Source organism: Procambarus clarkii, chromosome 47 (genome assembly GCF_040958095.1).
Source record: "Procambarus clarkii isolate CNS0578487 chromosome 47, FALCON_Pclarkii_2.0, whole genome shotgun sequence".
NCBI lineage: Eukaryota > Metazoa > Arthropoda > Malacostraca > Decapoda > Cambaridae > Procambarus > Procambarus clarkii.
Genome location: NC_091196.1, coordinates 17,588,257 through 17,605,389, shown reverse-complemented (window position 1 = coordinate 17,605,389; position 17,133 = coordinate 17,588,257). Strand labels below are relative to the sequence as shown.

Genomic DNA, 17,133 nt, shown 5'->3' with positions numbered 1-17,133 from the left:
CTGTAACAAGTGGTGGGACACAGCTCTGGCTAGGCTGCGTATTGGCCATACACTTAAATAAAATTAACTAATGGGTACTTAATAGAAAAAACTTGCACTACGTAGAATGTTCCAATTTCCAGAATAGAAGAACTTATATTTTTTCAATGTACCTCGTTCAGTTGTACCTCAATCAAATACTTGATGAATTGGATACCTTTGACATCAAATCTTGTCTTTTTGCTCATGTATTTGCATCCTGAATATCTAGGATTTTTTTTGGCTTATGCTGTTCTGCATAACGGGCATAGCTAAATAGTCTGTGTTGCTGCCTTCTTTTGATTACTGTATTATTTAATCATATGCACCTATGTGAAATTCTAATATTACAGAAGATTTGAAAGAGCCTATACATACTATATTGTGTAGCCACCAAGGCCACCATATCAATCATCTTTAATTATTTATTACTTGCCGACAAATTTCAGGTCTTGACATGGATATTCAAGACAAGATGCTTTTTTCCCTCGTCCACATTTTAAACTTGCAAAGAAACTAATTTTTTTCAGCTATATTTGAAATTGTATATAAAAAAAGTATAGTGCTTACAAGAACTGAGCTTTTAAAGGTTGAGTGACTGCAGGAGGCGTCTAAATATGAGACGAGTGTATAGTACATTACAATCTTATATAAACAATTTACCATAAGAAAAAGGGTAATCATACTCGTATATAAAAACTATTTTAAGTTTGCATTGTTTCTCACATACTTCAAAATATAGGAAAAGAGAACAATTTGGTGTGAACAAGATGAAATGCATTTTTTCTATTATAATCATTTACAATTTTGTTTACAAAATACATTGGCAACTTGTACAGAAAACACTTTCACAGCCATTGGGTATCAACATTTTTAAATTGCATTGCTATTTAAATACTCCCCACTTCAGCAAGTAGGCAGTCATATAAAAAATGTTCATAGTGTAAATTATACAGCACAAAATTTTTCTCTGTACAAGTGAGGTTCCTTTGTCAACTACACCATGAGAATGGTTAAAAGTTAGGCTCGCAAATTTACAAATCTACAACACCAGGCAATGCTACTCCCAAAATAGAGTACTCATGGGTGCTGTACAACTAGCACAATACATGCTCACAATCCAACTCGTCCTCTCAAATAGTACAACACAGTTTGACATATAAATCCCCCAAGACCAAAAACTGATGTACTGAAAATCATAGTCCCTTGCAAAATTGGCATGTTGTCCTGTTTTCTATTTGTGAGTCTTGTTAGGTTTGGGCAATTTAGTACATCAGTTTAGTGACGCTGGGAATGCTCGAGAGAACGGGCTGCACAATCACATCAAAACATAAAACAATAAACCTTTTAAGAATTGTAGTTACTTAACTATTTGCTAAATAGCAAGTTTGCATTGTGTTTGATGAAAATATACAGGTGGAAAGGATGATAAGGCATCTTTTAAATACATGTGCATAAAAGCTAATGAATGAGCAAAGAAGCAATGAACTTGGTACAAAACTTTGGTTCAGGTAACATGGCTATATTGTTTTCTAAAAGGTCTGATAGAAACAGAACAGCCATATAATCAATTCTACACCATATCAATCAGAAACATGTTTGACCATAATGTGTTTAAATACGAAAGTGGCTTTATTTTAAATTACTACTTTTAAGAAATTAAGAAACTTATAAATTTGTGTCATGCTCCAAATTCACTACTGATGATTTCATTATACAATTTAAAAAACTACAAAATATTTGTAGGAAAGTCTGTATATAAATATTACAGTGTTTCATTTCATGAAACATGACAAACTTTTTCATATTGTACCAGTAAATAATGGCTTTATGTTAATACTGAATACTAATCATGAAGTGATTTATGTATTAAAAATACTAGGAAACCTTTTATTGATTTCATAAGTGAAGGTACTGCTTTATATACATATCAAAATATTATTATTTAATCCCCTTACATCAGTCCAGTTTTTCTGCCACTGGCAATTTTACAACTCTGAGTTGGTTTCCATAATCACAGACGATTGTGTCTGCAACAGGCATCATGTGACAAATAAATACAGAATCATCACGGTCTCCCAAACGTACTACACGTACTGGAACTCCTGAAGTGATGTCCCACACTGTTAATGAACCCTGTAATAAATATGGATTAAAGAAAATTATAATTACAAAGTTGTGACAAAATGCAATTTGTTTTTAAAACACTTTTTTTTTAATTTAAAACAGAGCTCTTATAATTTAGGCAGTTTAAATATTTAAAGGTCATATACAAGAGCATTAGTATGGTTTGGCCACAAAACATATTATACTTGGTTCTACTTAAGTCAATAAGGAACTCTTACTCTTTGGTACAGCAGTATCTTAGAACACCAATAGTCTCCTATACTGTACTTGGGTTGGAGAAGCAGCTTCATAAGTCAAGTATGACTGTCTTTCAAGTGTTAGTGTGACAGCAAAGAGGTGGAACCCAAATACTGAAACAGATTCTTCGCGAACACACATACCTGTGGCACATCGTAAATGACAATGCTCTTCATGGTTGCTGCTGACTTATTGTACTATACATTTGAAATATAAAAAGTAATTGTTAAAAGAATGTTCAACTATGCCTTTAAATTAACTTACCTGTCTGCTAGTAATAAGTAGTTTATTTGTGAGCATGACCATACTACTGCAGTACATCTGGGTCTGAAAGATAATAATTTTTTTTAATTCATTACATAATTTAAAATGTACTTCAAAGTTGCATATTTTTGACACTGGCTATAGGAAAATAATGCTGCTTTCTGAACTGGACACCTGGTCACCCTTGAGCAATATTCCACTCCAAGGACATGGTGGACTCCAGCCAGAGCCAATACAAGTTTCCATTTCGAGATGTAGTTAGGCTTTTTTTCTCTCTTTCCTCCTCCTCTTTATCTCCCCCCTTCACCTTCCTTTCCACAAACTCTAAAAATACTCCCATCTGGCCATAACATGGTGGGAAAGACTGGAAAATTCTCAATCCAGACCTGAATGACTGCATAAAGTACTGTATATCCCTTAACACAAGAACTTTGTTCAAGCAATACTTGATAAAAAAAAAAAGTGGCATAGTTCAGAAAATAAGTTTAAAATAAAACTCCACCGATGATTCATGAAACACTGGAAATTAAATGTGTTGAGGAAAACAACTCCACAAGATGGGCCGTGGAATAGAAAAAAAGTTGACAGTATAGTGATAAATTCTTAGATTAGCAAAATGCATACAAGAACTAAGAAGCTGCAGTGCGAGTTTTTAGATAAAAGAAAATCTCCAGGCGGATTTGTTTAAATTAAAAAAAAATCTGAAATACTAACCATTTGCAAAGTATTAAGGAGGTGTCCTTGAAATCTTTCCCAAACACAAAGTTTGTCATCTCCACCCAGGGACAAGATGTAGCTTGTTGTGCAAGTGAGTGTGGTTATGACTCCATCATGGGCTTGTACACTGTTGTAAAAAACAATTAACTGAACATTTCACTTTCATCAAGAATTCAATGTCATTATGTATCATTATACTGAAACACAATTCTCAAATTTTTACAGTTAAGTGGCTATTTACAAAATGTTCACACCAATTTCATGTGTTATTTTTACTACAGTATATAAATTCTCTCTCAATAATGAATGAATGAGCACAGTTTCCATCAGGTAGAAATCTTCTTCATTATCTAAGACATATCTATACTTTACAAGTATAGGCCCAGTGAAAGTATTACTGTAGCTTTAAATTATTTATCTTTTAATTAACCCCCTAACTGTGTACTATAATTTAGGTCAATTTTCTGCTAGGCAAAACAGATGTTTCCTTTCTGTATCATAAAGCCTTTATTTCTGGAGGTGGGTGAAAAAAATTCTTATTTTAGTTTGACTGTAGAAAGGGGGAAGAAATGTTGAAAACATGCAATTCTGAAAATTAATTTCATGTTAACTATGTGTAATAGATTTCTCATCATTAATATCATCCAGGTTCATAAAAGTCCCTGAAATTTTACATGGCATCAATAGTTTCTAGCATGGGCGTCAGTAAGTGGACAGTGATGCACCGGAAATGGTGCCAATTTCTCTACTACTGTACTTTATAGAAAGGAAACCAAGGCTTTCAGGATTTTTTTCCAATGTGGGATACAATTGCAAGAGGTGTCTAGTGTTGAACAACATTCACACACAATCTTCAGGATTTCTGAATATTACAGGGCACATTAAATCTCCCACAGGCAACAGGCACACCATCACATATTGCTTGAGAGCTACAGGAGCCAGTTAAGAGGGTTAAGAGAAGCTAAAGTTTAAAAAAAAAAAACTACAGCAAACCCTCAATTTGGAGTAAGTGAATTTGGTGGTATGCATGTAAGAAATGAATTACACACAAAGTTTCAAGGTGAACAGGTGAATTTTGGAAGTGGGATGAGCACAGATTAACACAGCATATTGAACATACTGTAATCCATGCTAATCCTCAAGTTTACTACATTCATGGCAGTGTGTTGGGCTCCCACACATGCTACATTTATACATTTTAAGAACTTTCTTGGTTGCCATATACTCATACATCAATGCATATCTAAAGCATTCTGCATTTGTGTTGAATGTGTGCTGAAAATGGAAGGAGAACTGAATATTAATGTTAAAATAGGTGTTTTTTAAAGTGGTAAAAAGTGGGAAAATTAAATCGTTAAAGACTCTGGAATAAAACCACCTTTTTCCCATAGAGGTAAATCTTTTGTTTAACTTTCTTTCAGCTTTTTAACAGAACTTTCCATAAAAAGGGATATTTTATAAAGGAATGACACTTATATTAGTAAAAGCAATAAGTGAAATCTTACCTATAAACACAGGCACCAGTAACAACTTCCCATACACACAGCATACCATCCTGAGATCCACTGCCAATGATGGCACCGACCCCGAGGTCCACAGTCACATCTCCTTCGCTACCTAAGGCACCTAAACTCCCATCTACAAATACTGATGTAATGGGGCCACAGTGCCCATGTAGAGTGAAGAGAGCTCTACCATCAGTCATGCTGAATACCTGTTCAGTAAATATCAATTAAAAAATTAAGCTTTAAAGTATTCACATTTCATACCTACTTTTATTTATAAGAAGTGGATTTCTAAATACTGCAGTGATTGGACTTAGCCACAGTAATATTTTACAAGAAGCCGAAAATATGTATTTTACACGTTCCATTTTTTTTAATAGTATATATTTGTATTTTATCATCAATATCTTATATAGACTTCCCTAGTTAAATCATCCCTTCACATTTTGTCTTTGCACAGACAAGAGAGATCTTCATTTAGGGATGATTAAGCCATCCTGGAATATATTTAGTATGATGTTGAGTTGGTCAATAAGATGAAGACATGCCCATGATACACACACAAGATGATGAGTAAGACTAAATTTTCACTTAAATCTGAGAAACAATGCTTGAATACTAGCGCCTGGTTTGATGACACTGGGCAAACTACCATGCTCCTTGTTTACATCTATTCTCTCTCTACTAAAGATATGTAGTTTGTTTTGCCTTGTATATATAATTTTTGGACACTTTTACTTGGTTTTAAGGTTGATCTCAGATTCCCGTGCTTCTCTAGCCTCTGTGACCACACTAGATTCTGGTCCTGGTTTTTGGTAGGCTCGCACAAGTCTAAGACGCTTGGTAGTTCAGTGGATGTCTCTGTGGCACCACAGCCAATGCACAGAGGAGACAACAGAGGGCAACACAAAAACATATAGTGATACTTCAAGAAATCGTAAATTCAGAAGGTAGAAAATGAAATGTAAAATATAAAATGAAAGGATGACAAACCTTAAGTGTGTGATCATGTGCACCAGTAATGAGTCGCACATGATCACAAGTCATGACCGTGATGGGCTGCTGATGGGCACGCACTCCAGCGTATCTCAATAGTCTTATGGGCTCATCATACCCAAATGTCCACCCAGTATTACTATAGTCTCTACTATTGCCTCGACTGTGACCTGAAACATTAAGTATAGTACTGTAATATTTAACGGTTATTTTCCAGTCCTTCGATGACAAAGATATCTGCTGGATAGTTGTTAACCTAATAAATTTTTTAGAAGATGTGTGCTACGAGTCTATTCATCAAAAACTACAATTTAAGTTTCTTATAACGGACTTTCCTAAAATGTTTTAACTGGTAAATAATAAAAGGCTCTCTCAGACAGCCTTCACTTTGAGAGAGAAACTTTGAATCAAGACACCAATTTAACATTTTTGCAAGGCTCTTGAAGATACAGGCTGGCTTCCAATTGGCAATACCTTCAATTAAATCTTCACTTTAATCTACTAGGCTAATGGTAAGAATAAATATAAAGAATACCAAAACCTTCAAAATGCTGTTGCCCAACACTCAAACCTATACCAACATACAATCCCTTACTAACACCCCTTTCATATAATTACCCTTATCAACACCCATTCATCCACACAATATCCCATGCCAACATCCATACATCCAGGCAACATTGCATACAAAGTCCCTATACCCAAACAATATCTCATGCCAACATCCACACACTATCCCATGCCAACATCCACACACTATCCCATGCCAACATCCACACTATCCCATACCAACATCCACACACTATCCCATGCCAACATCCCTACGTTCACACACTATCCCATACCAACACCCCTTCATCCACACCTAAACACATACCCACAGAGAAAAAAAAATGGATATATGAATAGCAAAACCTGTATATTGTCTTATTACCTGGTTTAAATGTTTGATATGCATCAGAAGTTTGCAGACAAGAACTAGCTTGCTCAATCCGCAGCATGTCTACAGCACCATTTAGTCTGGCAATCATGAGACGGTTTCCTGATATACGCATTGAAGTTACTCCTGCTTTGACACCTTCATCATATATACACTGAAAAATAAAATATTTATTACTGTACTGTAATAATTATAAATTTTTTATCATACACTGAATTTACAAAAATTACAGAATTCCTTTTTTTAAAGAAACTACAGAACAGTACAGAGGCACCTTGGTTTACGAGTTTGATTCATTCCAAGAGACGGTTCATACACCAAAAATTCGTAAACCAAAATAAATTTTCCCACAGGAAATAATGTACTGTAAACTGAATTACTGTAATTCGTTCCACACACCTAAAAATATTAACTTAAAAATACATTTTATACAGAATACTACTCATACCTTTTACCATACCTTACCCTTACTGAGGACTCCTGTTGGCATATGGAAGACGGTGAGGAGGGGGAAAGGAGGAGAGGTGTTAGTGTTTGGAAGGGGAGTCCCTTCCAAACATTTATAACATTTAGGCAGTGATGACATTTCTGGGGTACTCTCTCTCTCCTAGATTTTGCAGTCATTCCAACAGGACCTGGTTGTAGCTCAGTGCTTGCTTGTCTTACTAAGACTACGTCTAAAGACACTTGTTTTTCTCTACGTTTTCACTTGTCTGTAGTGAGACATCACATTGCCATTAAAAAGGTTAATGCAACGGCCTGCTACAGCTTTAACTGGGAGAGTTTTTTCAGCAAAACTTTGCAGTTCTTCCCATACTGAACACATCTTCTTAATGAGGAAGGGACATCCTCTACTGCCTCTACTAACACTTATATTCTTAGCATGAACTTTACCACTGACTTTCTTGGGACCCATGGCATGATTGATATATAATAAAAACTTTTATGTTCAGAAACCAAAAAAGCAGAAAAACAATTAAATTCTTCACAAAGAATTCAAGCACGGTCATCACTAGGCGGGATACACTGGTAAACTGAGCGTGCCTTGCCCTGCACCCAGCTACGTGCTCGACCCAAACATGTATTAACCTCGTAACCTGAGGCAAACTTCGTACACCCGAGTCATTTTACAAAGAAATTGACTTTGTATACTGAAAAATTTGTAATCCGGGGCATTCATAAACTGAGGTTCCACTAATTCAAAATGCACCCCTCTTACTCTCAGTATAGTAAGGATATAAGAATGTATGCACAGCATAGCAAAGATGATGTTGACTACCTGTTGATGATTTCGAGGATCAATGTCTCTGCAATAAGAACTGGTTGCTGGTCTTATCATCCAGGCTGTTCGATGCAGCTACTCACAGCCTGGCTGATCAGATATCTTTTGAAGGCACATGTCAACTTCTCTTTTGAACACTGCGTGAGGTCAGCCAGTTATGCCCCTTATGTACAATACAGTTGTATGTTTTGCTTTCTCTGCTGGGAGCAAGTAAGTAAAATGTTGCTTTGCAATAACACAATAAACATTCATCCAGATAAATCTGTTAGGTCGACACATCACACCAGTGTGGCGAGGAACATTTCAAACTGTCCCTGTTGAGTCATGCTGGTTCTAGAGAAAATATTGAATCCAATCCAAGAATGTACATAGAAGAGTGCTTACTAACAATGTAAAGGCAGCATGCACAACATAATACACTGAACATTCAAAGCACCATAATATACTGCTCCAGCCAAACCCTCCACACATTTTATTTTGACATTGCCTCAGCTGCTAGTCATCTGGGTAGAGGGGGACCCATATTTATTGTTAAATGACTAGTCCTATGCTTAAGGACTTCGAGTAGTGGGCTTATGTCACATTTGTAAAAACTTCTCGCATGTATGCAGGCAAGCCATTTCCTTTTTTTTTATGAAATGCTGACCATTGGGTTTTTTCCCGTTCCTGGTCAGTCTATGCCATTCAGCAGTGGGAACCTTCACTCGAATTCTCCACTAAATTTGCAGTTCCTAGGCACTTTGCACTGTGGATGGATTGTTTTTCAAGTTCTAAACATAATAATAATAATAAATAAATAAATAAATAAATAAATAAATAAATAAATAATAACACACTGTTCCCTCAAAGCTCTGAGCCACCATGTATCGGATTCTTCAAAACAATTAACAAAATTCTCCATGCATTTGCCACACTTAGATGTGCGCCTTGTGGTGTGTTTCTGTTGTGCACAGGATGCATTCAATTGCTTTCTCACCCATTTATTAAGGTGTGGTTGGCTTTGTTTATTCCTGGCTCTATGTGCACTGATGCAAGCAAAGGGTCCTGGTGACCTGCCTGTGGATTTGGCTATTGCATGACATCCTAAATTTGTTACTGATGGTATAGCACTTTGGGGATAGCTTTGTCTTTCTACTTTTACATAATTACCAGATGTTTCTTCTCCGTACCCAGTCATGTAATGATTTCAGCTGTTGTAATACATCTTATAAGTTTCCCATTACATTCATGGTTCTTGTCAGTTCTTCAGACGTAAGCATCTGCTTGTGTAAGCATTATTAATTTTACTTCACTTGTCAGTTATTTTATTATTCCAGTATAGTTCTGCCCCAGCTAAGGTTTTCTTCTGTGAGCTCCTTACTACATTTATGACTACAGTACTGTACTTGGCTCTGTACCATGCAGTGTGTGTGGTTGTGCTGTGCACCTGAAACAATCTGTTGTAAAATTCCCTGTGTGGGTAGCATCCCATACTGTTTCACTCCATGTCATGCCTTTGCAGATTTTTCATGGCTGTGCAGTATTTGCTTTTTGTCTCGGTCACTAGATTCTCTCATTCATAATTGTGTTTTCAGGTCACACAGGCCACATTATTCGTGCATTAGCCGAGGAGTGACACACTGTCATTCCCAACTATATGGAAAGACTATCTAAAAATTTGTCACAGTGGGGTACAGGTGGATTATGGTTTGGTGAATGAGTCCTGGATGGACTCTGACTATGGTAGTGACCTACTGAGGGGACATTGCTCATAAAAACACAAAAATTATGCTAGCTAATGTAAGAGTACAGTACATTTAAATAATTACTTACCTTCAGAACGTTATTATAGAGATCCCATACCTCTATCCGGCCTGAACCACATCCTACTATTACTAGTGCATCCTGACACTCAAGGCACCAAATTGGAGACAATTCCTCATCCATTGTACTGTCTCCCTCTCCTTCTATAGATCCTTTACCACCACCACCATTGTGTCCAAAGAGAGCACCAACTGGAATGCTCCCGGCACTAAGGTTTCTATAATGCTTTTTGGGGTTATAACCTGATAAAGTCTCTGTATAAGATGGAGATCTTATCATATTTTTAGTTATGTTTGCAGATGAAGGATATTCATTGCAATCAGAAATTTTTCTCCCCCGTCTCTGTCTATACTTTTCATCATCTTCAAGCATTTTTTTGTGCTCCTCATAATACTTATCAAAACGACTAAAGCAGCCACTGTTGCGAGAATCTGCTGATCGACTATAAAAATGAAGATCAATGGCAGGACTAAGATCTGGAAACGTATGAAAGAGGTTTCCTGATGAACTATCTTGCTGTATTTTTGCAGAGTCTAATGGGTCCACAATCTCACAATCACTGTCATCCTTCTCATCTTCGTCCAGCCATAAACCACTGTAATGATAAGATGAGATACCTGTACAGTATAGTCAAATTACAAAATAGTTCAGGAAAACATTACTAAAACAATTTTTGTGGTACATTTTTTATTGCATGAATTTGTCATAATCATAATATGCACCACTGTAATGTTTCAACATGACAGCCAAATATTTATACAGTAATAAAGAACTCAAAATTGCATCAATTGTACAGGGTATTACAATAAACAATAAGTATAACTTTCACCTGTGGCACTAAATCTTTTGAAACAAATTTCAACTGTTTATATCAACTCTTTCCCAACAAAAACTGAAAACATTCTATTCTTAAAAACTGCCTATAGAATCCCACAAGCACAATTAGGAAAGTCATTATAACGAACCCATAAAAAGGTCATTATGGGACGTAAGTCGATGAGTCTGGCATGAGAGCAGTGACCTGGGTAGCCCCTGGCCCTGGTTTGGGTACTAGCTCAGGGTGATCAGATAGGAGCATTTATATTACTTGTCACACTGTTTTAATATGACAATTTGTGGAATGCCCTTTACAGTTGGTTGTATGAAGAGGTGAGGGAATGTACATCTATTAGGGATGTACTGCTAGGGGTGTGACAGTACTGGTTCTGTGTGATATTGGAAGATATGGCAAATAGTCGAGATGTTCAATTTGTATATCATTAATTTACTTTCCCCTAATTATTCTATTATTTCCACCGTCCCACCCAATGAAATGGGGTAGTAATGATAATAACAGATAAAAATTAAAAAAATATTTAATCATTACTTGTTAAATCAAAATAAATAACCAGAGATCTGATGAAAAATTTAAATAGTTTGTATTGAAATTTTTAATTTCACTAATACTTTACCTTGCATTTTTTCTGAAGAAGCTATAGTCTCCTGCCTGTGATCTTGGAGACCCAGACTCATAGTCAGAGTGAAAGTCGTCTCCAAGGTCTGGTGACCCCATACGAAACTCGGGTTTCTTGTGGCTGGTAGCAGGTGGAAAAAATTATTGGCATTTTTCATTTATATAAACAAATTTCCAATGCTTATAAGACTGAATATATAGCAACCAACCAGTTATCTTAAGGTTAGTGCTTCATTCAGTGGCATGCTGTGTAGATACAGAAATAAAGTTTTCTTCTGTGAGCTAAATAAAAAGACATATTCCAATACCTGTTTACTACTGGAATACATTTTTTGTTTAACTTAATTACTGTACTATACCTCATGACTAAATGTAACTTCATCTAACATTTTGCATTAATTCTAAAAGTAAAAAAATGTCACAACTGAAAGCTACATTTAGTATTAAGATGACCGGTCAGTTTTGTTTGTTCTCAAGTAAAACAAAGAACATTTTATCTTTATTTAAGGTACCTGAACTGAAATGTTTAAAATTTATCAACATGTCACGAGAAGAGGTTCAATCTCACCTGGGGGGGTTATTAATTAGGTATACCTGGGCATTTACAATACAAAAAGACCAGATTAAATACAATTGCACTTTGAACATATATTGCCCCTGAAATAGATTTTGCTCCTTCACAGCAAGACCAGCTCCAGATGTAATAATTTGGATATATTTAACTCAGCTGCCTTTCATACCATGGCTGATTTCAAGCCAGAAATAGTCACTACACATTTGGATATTTATCTGAATATTTAATCAACCAATCATGTACAATTTGTGTTTTATGATGCAAACTCTACCAGTCAAAAAAAGTTTCAGAAGAGACTGGCATTATTTATACATCAAATACAGCTAGCAAGCTTGCATATTTTTCAGTGAACTTATTTAACTCATTCAAACTGCTTATTTTGTTGTTTCTTATATTCAGAAAATGCAGGACCTGCTCAATTTGTAAATTTGACAAGGTAACCTCCTCACCTTTCAATGCACCTGCATGAATTATACATTGTTGTATTGATCTTTGTATACAGTTCCCCCTCTGCCTCCAAAGAAGCTAAGCTGTACATAGCAAAACACACCAGACTCAGTACAGGTGCCAAATGAACTTTTGGAGAGTTAATTTTTCAACTTCCTTTCCAAGCAAGATGGTCCTATCATATTCAATAATATGCATGCACGTACATAGGAATAAACAAAATTGACAAAGAGAATTCTTCAAACCTGCAACTTCAAGAACAAGAGGTCATAGATTCAAGCTAAGGAAACAGCAGTGCCAAAAGAAATACTGTATTAGAAAATTCTTTCTTGCAAACAGAGTGGTAGAATGTTGGAACAGGTGAGGTTGTAGTGGATGCCAAAACTGTCAGTAGTTTCAAAGCGTCATACGACACAGAGCACTGGGAAGACAGGAAACTACGAGTGAAGCTCTCATCCTGTAACTATACTTAGGTAATTACATGGGGAAACATCTTGGATGAATAAACCCCAAACCCTGATTGCAAGCACTAGACAATGGAAGGCGTTCCCAGCTACAAACAGGAACACTCACTTAGGAAACCCAAGCTGAACAAAAGCCCCAACTCACATGGAGCAAGGCCAGCACAGTCACAACACAGCACAAACCTAACTGCCACACTCACCATCAATAGGCTTTGAAGTGGAGAATGTGTGTGTTACACAGAAGCATGATGACTCAACAGAAGTCAATTCTTAACCCTTCACATGTACATTGTGACTAGGGTTGTTTCATGAGTAGTGTGAACAGCAACCAGGGATGCTTTTAGGTCTAGTGTAAGATTTAAAGCTCCCACAGGAACTTGGGGCTCACATCATCTTCATCAGGTCTCCAGCAAACAGATGCCATCTTGGAAAAAAATCCTGGACACCCCACTTGGGTGCAAGGGCTGGGTTCTCCTGGAAACTAACACAGCAACTATGGGTAGCAATCCTGCTGATGATGTTCCCAAAGTGAGACAAACAGCCACATCACACAGCTGAAGTTTCTTGCCTATGTACATCATGCAACGGGACCTCATGTTTGTTTAGAAAATGAACATGCAAAAAACCAGTATTGAATGTAATAAAACGCCATTTTCTGGGTGAGCCCCGAAAACTCCCTGGAGCTTACCAGGTTGATATGTATGTATTAGACCGTGGCATCAGTCAATGGAGTTCTTGCCAACCGAGGACCGAGCCAGAACCTGGCCCTCTCAGAGGCACGAGGAGCAATGGCCTATGGAAACCCCCATGTGTTTGTAAGCATTCCATGTCTGCCATCGACCAGGGTTTGGCACCCAGAAAGCTAGACGTAACAAAACAAACCCCACATGGTAAAAATTGTTACCTAAAACCAAATAGGGAGGCAATGCTCCCAAACTAAAATGAGTAAAAATCACTAACACCGTCATGCCGGCCGCTACAGCATTCAGTTCTGAGGCCGAGTATCAAAAAGAACACGAAAAACCACTATCCGGAAAGAGGGAGGGTGCCGGGTAGCCTCCGGGGCTCACCCAGAAAATGGAGTTTCATTACATTCAACACTGATTTTCTGTGGAGAGCCCCTACGGCTCCCTGGAGCTACCTAAACAAAGAAGGGACTGTTTGACTTAATTGACAAGAGGGACTTACCTAGGAGGATTACAACGCAAAGTTGAGACAACTGGCTGCAACCTTGGGACACAAAGTGACACACGTCCGACTAGGGCCAGGAACGTTGATTAAGTAACGCGTGGCCAGGACCCTGTTCGACCTCCAAAATCCCCATGCTTAAATGTCAGCCAAAGACATGTTACCAAAGGTGGCAGCCAAAGCAGCAAACATACGAACGTCATGAGCACGAGGATAGACCACAGGCAGATTGGACGATGACTGTGGATGTGGACCCTGTGGATGACCTGGGAGACCCGAGCCTTGGAACAGGGAACAAGGGAAACCGGATCAACCTAAAGCATATCCCCGGCCACAGAAGCCGTGGCGCATAGTTAACAGCGAAGAGCTGAAACGGGACACAACACATGATGCACCCCCGGCCTCACCAACTAAGCATCAACGACTCAAAGGATCCCTCCGGAAAGCAGCCAACTCATTCTTCGCCAAAAAAGGAGACGGCTGCAAACAAACAAACCTACCACCAAGTCTGGCTCGTGGTCTCCCGGTAGACAAGAACCCCATCAACTGATGCCATGGTCTAATACATGCATATCAGCCCGGTAAGCTCTGGGGAGCCGAAGGGACTACCCACATTAAAGATTCACATTCAGGATTTAGAGACCATAATTGTGACCTGCGATCGTGAATCAGTGATGTCAATGCGATATTTCCTCTCTCCATCATGGCCAAAGTTACATACAATTATTTTTTTTAGTTTCCTGTGATCACATTTTAACAATATTTGAAAGAAACAAATATTTTGTTTTATTTTTTGTGCACATCATGTTGTGCACGTGAAACAGGTGCGCAGTGCAGGAGTTAGAGAAGCCCAAACCTCATAGAGAAGGTATTTCTGGTGAGCATGAGAACTGCAAGCCAACAACGAAGGCAACCTTGGCACACAGTTGTGGTGATATACAAAGCTAGGGCTTTTATATAGATACCCAAATTTCCCTTCAGCTTAGAGAAAACCAGATTCTGGTCCTGACTCCTGGTAGCCATAGGCGAGTCTCAAAGACCTGCTGCATCAATAATGCATGGCTGTACCAGCACTTAGGTCCAAGAGCTACTGAAAATAAGCTTACCATATAAAATATAATGATCTGGAATTACTACGAAGTATTACTTAACAAGCAATTATATAGACATGACAAACTTAACTTCATTATTTCATTGCACAAACAATGATAAATTAATATCTCACCTGCGTCTGTTTATGTTGGCTACACACTCTCCTGTACTGGGATCCCAGACTCGGATAATGCCTGCCAAACATGACGATACCAACAACACTCCATCAGAGCACATGCACTCTACATCGTGAGGGTGGCCCGTAAGAACTAGTGGCAATGCATCTCCAATAATCTAAAGTAAAATTTGATAAATTAGTATTTCTACCAATCTTGCACACTGAAATGATGAAGCAAATTCTCTATCAGTGTTTGGGAAAGCCATTAAGCATATTTCAAACAAAATTCTATGGTGGGTTTTTATTTTGAGTTTGATAAATTTTTGTTCGCTAGGAGTTATGACATGACTATGAAAAATAATATTTAAAAGTTTGGGAAAATAAAAACTTGTAATATTGAAACCTTTGTACAATCAGGTAGATTTGAAGATTTTTTTCAGTAAAAGTCACCCTTTCGAGTGTGGAAATGAATCAGATCATCACTAAGGTAAGTAATAAAATTTTGTACCTTTTTTCTTTAAATTATTATCTTTTGTACCTGTATTTTTCCTTCCAGAATATTTAAAATGCATTGATTTTATATTATTTTGTTGTGTATACATGTCCAAGGATGTGTTCTACTGATGAGCGTGATTAAAATAGTGAAACTGTGTGTGGACTAAATTCTTGGGTAAAACCGAACAGATCCTGTCCCAATTAGTGTGTTCGAGAGAGGTCTACAAATTGTAGGTCATAATATTATAAATATAATATCACTCACTTGAGATGTTTCATCTTTAGCCCCATCTTTGCCCCACCAAGAGGCTCTCCATTCAGCATAATTTCGAGAGCAAACGCAGTGATAAAGGGCAACCATAGCATACACCAAACACAGAACAGCCGGAATCACCAGGACAGCTGTTAGTAATAGTTCTCCAGATGAGGATGGTATAAAAGCTGACTCCTCTTGCCAATCAGTTTCCTCAGAGTCATCCGAGTCTAGAAATTGAGAAATTATGATTACTGTAATATAAATATTTAATAATGTTAAAAATACAGTAGATAAAAAGGGACTTACCATGATTTATAGGCAAAATTAAATTTATTAATTAACTTTGCAGTGTAAAGAAAAACAATATTGAGTGTAATGACATGCCACTTTCAAGAGTTGCCAAATGGTGGCTCCCTGTAGCTAACTGCACCGAGAAATATAATTCAAACCAGCCCTAGGAGTCCTTAATAGCCTACAAGAGACAAGAGGCTAAAACCTGCCCCCCCCCCCCCACCTCACAAAGGTACAGGTGGCAAATCATCAATGAGATCCCTCATTGAAGAAACAAACTCTCAGAAAGAAAGCAAAACAAAACAGACAACTGCACAGCTTACATGGTAAGGAAATGAAGCAGCAAACCTCAGCAAATGATCTACCCAATAGATATGGTAGTAACAACTGGCCACTGATAGGTAGCAGCACTACCGGGTTCACCAGGTCTTTTGCCCCTGCCCCCTTGCTCTAAGTTCTAAAATGTCTGAGGGTTTCAGAATCTAGATAAAGTTTAGTTGTGGATGTAGCTCAACTTTCTCTGGAAGTCCACCTTGAATCCCAAGCAGTCTGACCCCTCACTCACTTGACTGGCTGTGACCAGGGGCCGGAGTCACGAAAGCACTTACGCAAACACTTACGAACCTGCACATCTTTTCTCAATCTTTGGCGGCTTTGTTTCCAATTATTAAACAGTTAATGAGCTCCGAAGCACCAGGAGGCTGTTTATAACAATAACAACAGTTGAATGGGAAGTTTTCATGCTTGTAAACTGTTTAATAAATGTAACCAAAGCCACCAAAGATTGAGGAAAGATGTACACGTTCGTAAGTGCTTTCGTGAATCTGGCCCCATGCTTAGCTGTGTATGATAAAGGAGGAAAAGGT

The 17,133-nt window shown here is 37.6% G+C and overlaps 2 protein-coding genes across 4 annotated transcripts in view; one reads left to right on the top strand and one right to left on the bottom strand.

The window, feature by feature from the left end:
* The window catches only part of LOC123762887 (uncharacterized), a 226,765-nt gene that overhangs the window by 88,072 nt on the left and 121,560 nt on the right, over positions 1-17,133 (top strand). The gene's annotated exons all lie outside the window — the stretch shown is intronic.
* Positions 712-17,133, bottom strand: part of LOC123773494 (SREBP cleavage activating protein) — a 32,074-nt gene continuing 15,652 nt past the window's right edge. For all 3 annotated transcript variants that reach the window (XM_045767320.2, XM_045767318.2, XM_045767319.2), the window contains exons 8-17: positions 15,986-16,203; positions 15,241-15,401; positions 11,341-11,463; positions 9,899-10,484; positions 6,799-6,958; positions 5,862-6,034; positions 4,869-5,077; positions 3,361-3,490; positions 2,647-2,709; positions 712-2,154 (exon numbers count right to left, since the gene is read on the bottom strand). In XM_045767320.2, coding sequence (XP_045623276.1) covers positions 1,978-2,154; positions 2,647-2,709; positions 3,361-3,490; positions 4,869-5,077; positions 5,862-6,034; positions 6,799-6,958; positions 9,899-10,484; positions 11,341-11,463; positions 15,241-15,401; positions 15,986-16,203 — 2,000 coding nt within the window. In that variant the 3' untranslated portion in view covers positions 712-1,977. The remainder of the gene's footprint in view (positions 2,155-2,646; positions 2,710-3,360; positions 3,491-4,868; positions 5,078-5,861; positions 6,035-6,798; positions 6,959-9,898; positions 10,485-11,340; positions 11,464-15,240; positions 15,402-15,985; positions 16,204-17,133) is intronic.